Genomic DNA, 10,482 nt, shown 5'->3' with positions numbered 1-10,482 from the left:
TAGAGTAACAGTATTAACCAAAATCTAGTATCTACAGATAGCCAACTAACTCTTTATTGTTATATACTGGAATGTAGTCAAATATGCTTTTTATGTATTGTTTTTGTTTTTTTTTTTTTTTTGTGTCCACCCCCATCTACTTGTTCTGAAGCTATTTACATCAATGGCATTCAACAAGCGGTAAGTTATTTACTTTTACTACACTGCAACAATCTTTTTCTCTTTTTCTCTTTTTCTTCTTTTCCTTTGTTTTGGACTTTCTTTTTATGTTTGCAGTGTGTGCTGAAGTGTTAAACTTATTTGAGTTTACTGTTGTGATTAAGATTTTATCTGAGTTCAAATTCAGACATTGAGATTCTGCCAGTAAGTGTTGAATTTATTCTTGTTTATTTTTCATGCCTTTTTTTTTATTATGATATTGGATTTTTGAAATGCCTTTTCACACATTGATTTGTTGTGTGAAGCCATAGGACACGTAACATTCAAACATATCCCCTTGAAGGCAACCATTGTGCTTATCAACTTGCGAAACCAGGAATGAGATACAGCACTTTATTGATTGCTTGGCTTTGATTCTGGTTATGAAAATAGAAAGAACTTGCTGTCATGATTGTTGTTTGTTGGCTCTTTGTTTTGATTTTGCCCATGATTCTATTATGATGAGGCGTTATTTGGACTGTTTGTTTCAATGTAATTAAACTGGTTACATGAGCCTTTCCTGCTAGCTTGTTATCCAGTACTTTGTATCTTACATTCTAATAATGAAAATGCATGAATGACTTAACAAAAAAAATTTCTTTGATGATCAATATTTACTGTAAAGTTTGTAAAATTTGCATGGTTTACCTTATGGGCTGCTATAAAATTTGTAAAATTGTTAAATTTATAAAATTTGAACCTTTTTGTAACATATTAGAATGTAGAATGTGTTGTTATTATACAATATAAGTGCATATTTTAAATGCTGTCATACATTTTAGGATTGCAGCTATATATTATGTGGCTGCATATTAATTTTGTTGCAAAATCTCATAAAAAAGTATAGCTAAACTTTTTCATACATTGGTTAAGGTTACACTTTTTCTAAGTGTAGCCTTAATTTAAGGGAGCAGATTTTTAACCTATGGCTGCACATTTTTTTGTGGCCACATGTCAATAATGTTGTAGTGCTTGCTGCAAAAGTCTTTGCCGTGACCATTGAAAGTCCTTACCAACTTGCTGCCTTGTTTTTTTGTTTTGGTTTTGGTATGTGTGATTTGTTTGCTTTGTCTTGTTTTTCTTTTTGCTTGGTCTTGTTTTGATAGTTTCTGTTTTGGGTGGTTGTTTTTGTTGTTGGTGAGAGAATTCTTGGACGGTCAGTTCTTACCACTTCAGGAGCTTCAAGATGAGAGCAATCCAGATTTTGTTGTTGAAGTTGTTTCTCTCTTCTTTGATGATTCTAAAAAACTGCTCAATGATCTCACCATAGCTTTGTAAGATCTCAGTCTATGTCAGCTTTCTTCTTGCCATAGCTGTCTTTTACTATTATTATTATTATTACATCTTTGAGTTTCCTATTTTATTTTCTCCTTAACTTTTCCTTTTCTAATATGGAGATCAGCTAAATGTAGACTTCTAAAAGTTAGATGCACATGTTCATCAGTTGAAGTGTAGCAGCTGCAGGTACTTATAAATTTTCCTTTCTTTAAGGTCAAGCCTTGACAACTTAAACCATTTCTTTTTTATTTGCTTTATAAAGCATTTCTTGTTCCCTTTCTTTGGAAATTTCTATTTTCTCTTCAATAGTAGTTGAACCCCATAGTTGCACTACAAAAAGTAGAGAGGCTCATAAATATAGCTAGGAAACAAAATTATTGCACCATACCTTTTCTAATGCTTTGAGAGATTTGGATAGATGCTTCATGCAGTCAGCAGGATCTATTGAGCATAGCATTTATTAACAAATCATAGTATAACTAACGACCCAAACATGGAGAAAATTCAAAATCAAATGTATATGGAATCATGCACAAGAAGGTAAATGTACATTCATTGTAATTGGAAAGAAATGGAGGAAATGAATGCACAAGTATAAGAAACCGAACAGACTTCCTGTATGAGCAATCTAATATGAAATTAGGGCTTGAAGATGTAGTTTCAAACTATAATAACCCCTGTATAAGGATTCTCTTAATCACTTGAAGAACACAAACAGATAAGAAATTAAATAGGCACAGGCTTCTGCATAATTGTATGATTATTTAAGGCTTAATTCTAAAGCTTGCCTTAAATACTTCAAAAAAATTGTTAAAACAATAAAAAAAAATGAAACAACGATAACAATCTTTCAACCTACAGCTTGTTAAAGCCAACATGCGACCCTCCTATTTATAAAATGGTTGAACGATGAGAACCCTCCAAAAGTGACAACTATTCAGTGCCTTACATCATGTTGCACATTTGAAAGTTTCACAAATTCACTTTTCTTTGTTAAGTAGTGTTATATCCTAAATTAATTTGCCTCAATCTTTGCTATTACCTTATATTCAAGGCAAGCCTTTCTAAGTTTTAAATGGACTTTAATTGAAAATTAGTATTTGTAGTCATGTACGTTGCACACGAATATTTATATCTTAATTTATTTTTAAATATATAACTAAAAATGTTTAATATGACTACAATTTAGAAATATAATGAACAATGAATTCTAAGCCAAGTAAATCTTTTTCTAATGAAAGTGATTCAATGAAATTAGGAATCTTATCCATACACCAAATACATCTTATTACTAATAATTTATAATAACTAAATTACCTTTTCAATCATTTAACGTTTCAAAGTTTTTAGTTTTAGTAACCTAACCTTAAAAGATAACATCTGATCATCGGTATTTATAAATGTTATTGTTATTGTTAAATAGTATTCCACATTATCATACTTTTGTCATGTGGCATATTCACATTGAAAGGAACAGAAGCATTATCTTTCATAGTTGGGTAATATAAATAAAAAATGTTGAAAAATTAAGTGATCAAAATAAAAAATCTCGAAAAATTAAGTAAGCAATACATTATATATCTCATTTTCCCTTATTTGTGTATGTCTTTTACTATTATTATCATTATAAAATTTTATTGAATTTAAATTAATTTCTTTACCGTAAAAATATTTTTTCGTTTTTATTTTCAAAGTGAATATCTCACTTGACAAAGTATAGTGACGTGGAATGTTAGATGGTAGATTTGGAATCTTTTCATAGCTAAATAACCACAACAACACTTATGAACGTTAGGTGATCAAAAAAGTAATTTAGTTGTTTAGATTTATTGTTATAATTGAAAATAATAATTGAGAAAAATCATATAAAATGGCAATTAAAAAACAAGAGGACTGAAGATGCCCTTTTTGTTAATAAAAAATTTTACCCACATACATGCTTTTATATATATCATAGATAACTCGAGTGTGGATACAAAGGGCAAGATTGAATCAGCACAAATAAAGCTAGAATGAAGATAGATCAGCTTGAATCAAGCTAAGAAAGATAAAGCTAAAATTAATGTAGATTGATTGAAGAAGGTATGCAATCCATATGTGAACGGAAGTCACTCCTAAACTTGTGTAATCGGTCGTCGAAAACACACAAAGATTTGCTCTTTCATCAAGCTGTTTCTGAATATTCTTGGGCCATTTCTTGGGTCTTCTTGCGGGCCTTGAACCTGTCATCACAAAGGTCTTTCGTCGATCTATTCCCTTGATCCAAAATATCCTCATTTCTTTCTTTGCTGCAATCCCTCCGTTTTCCCTTAATCTCATCGACTTCGGCGCCGCCGTTTTACTCACGTTCTCCATCGCCGCTGTCACCACCGCCGTCGTTTCCACCACGACCTTCCTCGGCCTCAAATTCCACGGTCTCTGCACCGTCTCCTCCTCTTCTTCTTCTTCTTCTTCTTCTTCAGATTCATCTTTTCGCGTCTTTAAGCTCTTCTTGTTGTTGTTGCTCTTCTTCTTGGTGGCTTTCTTTGATGGGTTTTGGTGGGGGAGGGAAGGATAAGCGGTGAATGCGGGTGGAGCGTGACCCGACACGCGTCCGACGGAGACGGTCGTGGTCCGAGTCGGATTCAGGAGAACGTCAGTGGTCAGCGGTGGCGGTTGAAGAACCACCACCTCAGTGGGTTCCCCATTTCAGAAACGGAAAGTTGAAGTTGTGTAAAGGCTGAGACTTTACTGGTGCAGTTGCCATCAAAAAAATATAGCGAAAACCAACAAAAACAACAACTACACATAAACGACCACGCTTCTTTATCAACAAAACAAAGATCCCATAGCCCAAATTCGCTCCTTTCTTTCCAATTCCACCACAAAGTTTGGCAAGCCACCGTGTCTCTCAGGTGAGTGTCAGTCCACTAGCTCAGCTCTTTTACTTCTAATAATAATCTGTTTATTATTTTCTGTTTGATATGCTTTAGCTAATCTTACAAATTTCTGTTAGATCTGTATTTAGTTTTCTCTTTGAATAAATGGCAAAAGGGAACTTATAAGGATTCATTTGGTTGCATCGATTGGGATTTGATTATTAATCTTAGCTTTTTACTCATTTCCAAGTAATGGGTTTGGTCTTGTTTGACTGATTTTTATGTTTCATTTTATTTAGAGATTATGTTATGGTATAGGTAGTTCTCCCAAAATGGGTACTTATCTTATCATGTTTAAATTGATAGACTAATGTTAATGTTGGTTTTATATTCTTAGGATTTTAAAAGGATTCATTTGAATTTATGGAGTTGTTAAAAATTTTGCTTGATTGTAAGTTTTTGATATATACATGGAAATTCATCCCAATATGATCTCAAATTTGCAGGGAAGTTGAAGTTTTGTTAATTTTACTGTTACAGAAATTTTTTTACATGAAACCCTAAAACAATTTGTCCTCAATTTCTTAAACCGGTTTTCCATTAAACCCTACAACCGTTTCTCTTCAATACCGTAAAATTGGTTTTCTTTGAAACCCAAAACCATTTTCCTAGAAATCCTAAAACCTGTTTCCCATGCAACTCTAGTGCCGGTTCTCCTTGTATCCCTAAAATCGGGTTTCCACGAAACCCAAAAGTCGGTTTTGAAACCCTAAAACTGGTTCTCCTTGATTGCTTTCAAGAAATCACTGCTTTGGAAGGTAAAACCATATTTTAATCACCATCCTTTTTTATTTAATTTTTATTTTCAGAGCTTTTTTATTGTTTTACTTGAAATTAAGTGAAAAGATAAGGAATATTAAGGTTCTATAGTTCTTTAATCCAGTGGTTCAAATTCGATCTGTCATTTTGCCTTTCTGCTAGGGTTAGTGGTATCTGTGAGGAAATTGCTTTTCTGTGATTAAGGCCAACAGGGAAATTCGTTTCAGATTCTCAATTAGAATATAAAGTTGTGGAATAAGCTCCTTTCCAGCCACGGATCATAAATTTGATGTAGTCATATGTTGTTATTATCTAGTTCATGAAGAATAATAGTGTTGTTCTGTGCTGTTTGCTTCGCTTGTGACTTTCAGCAAGAGGGTGGAGATTGTGTGTTCCATTACCAAATAATTCCCACCCTCTCCCAAAAAAAATAGTTGAAGAAATCATAGGAAAATATGATATGCATAGAGATGTACATATTCATTGTAGTTGCAACATTCTTGATTGTTGCCCATTAAAATATAATGGGCAAAAAAATTTCAAATGATCTACCTTTTCAATTTGTATAGCACCGTAGTTACTTAGATGTGAAGATAAATCTACTTTGTCACTGATTATAGGAAGGAAATTTAGTCAGGGACAAGGACCTATCACTTATGACCATCATGGAAGGTGGTGGGAAATTTTGGCACAAAGCAATTGTCCATTTATCACCTTAAATGTCAACTGTCAATATTATATCATCTATATTCTGTATATTATATAAAGTTCAGCTTTTAGTCAATAAATGAAATATTAAATGTCTTTTCTTCTTGAATAAATAAGTATTACATGCTGAGTACATAAATCTTTATATTGTACAAAGTTAGGTTTTTGAATAGTACAAAAGTATTAATTTTTTTCAATAAATAAGTATTAAATGTTGGGTGCCTAAATTTACTTCTACACCCAAAGTGTCAGCAATTAATATTATATGAAATTTTCCTAATTATTTCCAATTACAACACTCATTGTACACCTAATAATTATTTTCACTTTAATTTCTATTTTCTGTTTGCTGTTTGACACAGGCTGCTGGAAAAATCTTGATTTGAATTGCTGCTGAAAAAAAAAAAACAAAAAAAGAAGCAATTTTCAATCTACTAATTTTTATTTTTTTAGTTTTTTATTTGTCTAATTCAAAATGGCAACATCAACGACAGCACCACCAACAACAAAAGTTTGTCAGCTGACTTGTTTCTCTTCAATCAATCGGAAATTACAGCTCTACTCACGATCCATTTTTTGTCCAATCACTCGTCCCAAGGTAATTATATATATTTTTTAATTTATAAAATGAAATGTATGGGTAAAATTGGATTCCTTAACATGTTGTTGATCATTGCTTTATGTGTTTTAATTCCCAGTTTAAAATGGAAAACTATTAGCTTTGCAATTTTATTGTGTTTTTTGTGGTTTAAAATGGACATTAATCTGTTTTTTATGATATGGTTAATTATTTTAGATTCTGTTTTGTTGTTACTGTTTACTGCTTATTTTTATCTTCTGTTTTTTTAAGGTGCCCTTAGAAATTAAAGTTTAAACATTGTGAATAACAAAAGAGTAATACTCTCTCCATCCAAAAATGTTTGTTGTCATTGGCTTTTTTCTTGTGAAGTGAACTCAACTTTGATCCTTATTCTTTTTTAAAAAAAAAAACCACATTAGGCTATAAAATTTTTAAAAATTTTGAATAAAAAACTTTTAAAAATATATTTTTTGAGATTTAATTCTATATGATATTTTTAATAATGAAGGTCAAAATTAATTTCGTTTGATCTAAAAGGTTAAATGTGGACAAACATAATAGGACAAAGGGTGTTCTTTTGTTTGACAGTTGAACAATTCAATTGCTCGGAAATGGTATGGAAGTAATAAATAACAAATTAACGGCATTTATTTCTTTTGATTAGTCCAAATGTTGGATAGAGATAGGACTCTGTTCCATTACTTTTTTATCCATTACTTTTCAATACACTTTTAATCATCATTCACATATATAGTACCCATCCATAGAACGTGGATATTGTTCCTTTATATGATGATTAAAAGTGTATTGAAAAGTGATGGGTAGAAAAATAATAGAAGAGAGTCAGACTAGTCTAACAGATGAACACTTTAGCATTTCTCATAACAAGAAGCATGAGTTTACTTTACGAAACAATTATGTTTGAATAAGTGTTCTTAGTGTTGAATACTATTGTATTTTAGCTGTATGTTTACTTTTACTCATACCAAAAGGCGTGAGTGTACTTTTATTTGGCAATTATGTTTGAATATGTGTTCTTAGAATTAAATACTTTTCTATTTTAACTATTTGTTTAGTATAGATTAAATATAATTTATTACAACTTTTTTTTTTGCTTATTAGCAACTTTTAGGAAGTGGAAAAAAAATTAAAAAGAAAAAAATAACAACTGAATGAAGGCTTATTTTTTCATATTTGCTTAAGTTTTCATACTTTTGTTTTAGATTAGCAATTATGTTGAAATGTTTGAAGCAATGAAGTGACAAGTATTAATTCTGCTCAAATACTAACATAAATGCTAGTCAAATATAAAATAGCAAAAGTTTAAGCAAATATTAGGGTTGTTGATGCTCTAATATTATATTCTTAATGTCTATATGTGTGTGCAGTAGTGTGGATATGCATATCTTTGTAAAGTTTAAAGAAACTGGTCTTTGTGGAAAAATGGAAATGATACTAACTGCTTCAAATTTCCAGTCATTTGTTGTTATGAGTGTTGATGGGCATGGTGCAGAAGCTACTAGTTCTGAACTTAAAACTAAACAAAGATTTGCGGTGGAGGGATCAAAACCATTTATAGAAGAGTCAACTAAGTCATATCTGAATGTTGAAGGGCATGTTCCTGAAAGTACAAGTGAACCAATAGAGGAACACAATATCATCCAACCGAAAAGGGCAGCAAAAATCCATGATTTCTGTTTCGGTATTCCTTATGGTGAGTATGCAGTGTGAGATTTAATTTGTGCATCTCTGCATGATACATGTTGAAATATTTATTGAATATGGTTTCCATTGCATGAACAATTGCTAGGTTGATCATTTATTTACTCATATGGATGAAAAAATAATAAAGTTTAGGTATATTGGCATTTGAAATTGCTTTGTCACAGTTAGCGTTCCTTTTTTTTAAGTCTTCTTTCATATAATTTCATTGTTTTTGCATTGTTTTTACTTGTTACTGTATCAATCAATTCAGGACTTGGTAATCATCTTAGCATAGATAATTGTCTGTTAGAGTGATTTGCAAATGTTGTGTGTGTATTTTTCTATGCTTGATCTTTATAGCATATTTGCTTTGTCATTTAATTTTTGTCCAATAAATTATCAAAATAACACAATCGGATTCGTGGTGAAAACTTCGAATGTTAATTTATGACAGGTGGTCTTGTTCTAAGTGGGGGGCTTGTTGGTTTTGTATTTTCGAGAAACCCTACTACCATACTCTTTGGAGGTGCTTTGCTAGCCCTTAGCACCTTCAGCTTGAAGATCTGGAGGCAAGGAAAATCAAGTTTACCGTTCATATTTGGACAAGCAGGTATTTTAACTTTTCTGTGGCTTGAGGCATCCTTTGAAAAATGAATTCATAAAAATATGACCTTTTGGTACTTTACATTTCTGTAAAGGAAAAATTAGTACATAAATTAGAAGCCATTCAGTACAAATAGGCATCTGGATAATTAAGGATCAAGCAGTGCCCTTCTGATTTAGTTAGGTTAGAGAGCCACGCATCTACTGAGACCTGTTGTGTCTGTTTGTTATAGAAAACTCTTGAACTAGGGTCTATTGAAATGCGTACTAGCAGAACACTTTTTTAAGAAGTTCATATAGTTGGCTATTTATAGAGAGGAAATGGGGTGGTTAAGGATATAGGAATATTTTAATGCAACAATTTGAAAAGCAGACCAAGAATAAAGCACAGTACATAGCGATTCCAGAAACTTGGTTCAACAAGGGGGAATGTAAAATTATTGCAGACTTTGGTACATGGCAAAGAGACAACAAGGCTTAGTTCCAGTGATATTGGATATAGAAATTTGGTTCAAGAAGCTTGCCTAGTTATGAGTTCACACCAACAAAGATGCAACATGCTCTAGAAAATAATTTCAATGTTGCAAAATAACAATAGCCTCTGTATCGTCAGTCTTAATGTGTATGCTGAATATTTGAAAATGGTGAAGGTGCTAGATCTTTGCCTGACATATATATATATATATATGCTACGTGATTTATGATTTGGAAAGTGCACCTTGTTCTGTTATTTAGAATGGGTTGTCTCATTATGTGTGTGTTCTGACCTTGCAGCACTAGCAGCAGTACTTTTCTGGAAGAACTTTCAGACTTATTCATTGGTACTATCACATTGGTGCAAATTATTTATTTTTCTCTCTGGCCAAATTTTTCTAACATTGTAATGGTATGCGAATGCAGACAAAGAAGCTTTTTCCAAATGCATTTTATGCTGCTATAAGGTACTAAATTTAAAGCTGTCAATGCTTTTGTTAACAATGAATCCAATATCTTTAGCGTGAGTCATATTCACATCTTTTTCTCTGGGATAAATTTTTGTATGATGCAGTGCGGCAATGTTGTGCTTCTATTCATATGTGGTGATCTCTGGAGGGAACCCACCCCCAAAGAAGTTGAAATCGTCTGCCAGTCACCAATCTTGATGAGACTGCTTAAAGGTTCTTAGTTATATAAATTTCAGGGTCCCCTTTTGTAATTTTGTATTTTGACTTGAACTGAGTTTACTGGTGAATGAGTCCTAGTTGCATTGTTTATGAGTGCAAATTGTGGGTCAACTACAAGTTCAGAAAGGATATTGTTTTCTTTGGTTTGTGGGAAGCAGCATTCCATATAGCAAATAATGTTGTGGCAAACTAAATGAGTGGTTTAGTGGATCAATATGTGGCATAATTACATCTTTCATTGGCATAGTGGCATTTGAATTGTGTAATAGAACTCCTGAACCAGATTGTAAGAAAAAGGAGCAACACAGATATTGCGGAACCAAAATTTGATATGTATAATTTTTGTTCTTTTTTTGTGATAAGTGTGATTTAAGAAATTATTTGTATTTGTTTATTGAACAACTTTGTTCTAGACAGACTAGAGGTTAGTTGCTCCTACCCATTGCTTTTAGAATTTGCTTTGAAAATTGGTAATAAGATAATGGAAGATGGAGGTGATTGTGATTGTGGTCTGACACCAAAGTCCATGCTTCTTGATTTGCTTTTAGGTTGTCTGTGCAGATGTCAGGTG

General features: G+C 32.1%; 1 protein-coding gene and 1 pseudogene across 2 annotated transcripts; one reads left to right on the top strand and one right to left on the bottom strand.

The window, feature by feature from the left end:
• The first annotated feature begins 3,455 nt into the window (after positions 1–3,455).
• LOC18601543 (Transmembrane proteins 14C) lies at positions 3,456–10,273 on the top strand. Of its 2 annotated transcripts, none has more exons than XM_018120094.2 (7): positions 3,456–4,370; positions 6,315–6,459; positions 7,918–8,155; positions 8,600–8,755; positions 9,523–9,569; positions 9,649–9,689; positions 9,797–10,273. In XM_018120094.2, the coding sequence occupies exons 2-7, from the start codon at positions 6,337–6,339 to the stop codon at positions 9,888–9,890; spliced, it is 699 nt and encodes a 232-aa protein (XP_017975583.1). In that variant the 5' UTR covers positions 3,456–4,370; positions 6,315–6,336; the 3' UTR covers positions 9,891–10,273. The 2 variants fall into 2 exon arrangements, with proteins under 2 accessions (XP_017975583.1, XP_088661660.1); XM_088805534.1 differs by having other exon boundaries at positions 6,224–6,459.
• On the bottom strand, positions 3,484–4,222 carry LOC148763192 (uncharacterized; annotated as a pseudogene).
• Positions 10,274–10,482: the final 209 nt, after the last annotated feature.

Source organism: Theobroma cacao, chromosome 4 (genome assembly GCF_053813885.1).
Source record: "Theobroma cacao isolate CCN51 chromosome 4, ASM5381388v1, whole genome shotgun sequence".
NCBI classification, from domain to species: Eukaryota; Viridiplantae; Streptophyta; class Magnoliopsida; order Malvales; family Malvaceae; genus Theobroma; species Theobroma cacao.
Note: the sequence above shows the minus strand (reverse complement) of the source record. Positions and strands in the feature narration are given on the sequence as shown.

Excerpts from the sequence above, each read along its gene's own strand:
- LOC18601543 (XM_018120094.2), top strand. The coding sequence starts at position 6,337 with ATGGCAACATCAACGACAGCACCACCAACAACAAAAGTTTGTCAGCTG. Across the intron at positions 6,460-7,917 it reads GTCCAATCACTCGTCCCAAG|TCATTTGTTGTTATGAGTGT; the intron begins GTAATTATATAT and ends TCAAATTTCCAG. Across the intron at positions 8,756-9,522 it reads GTTCATATTTGGACAAGCAG|CACTAGCAGCAGTACTTTTC; the intron begins GTATTTTAACTT and ends CTGACCTTGCAG.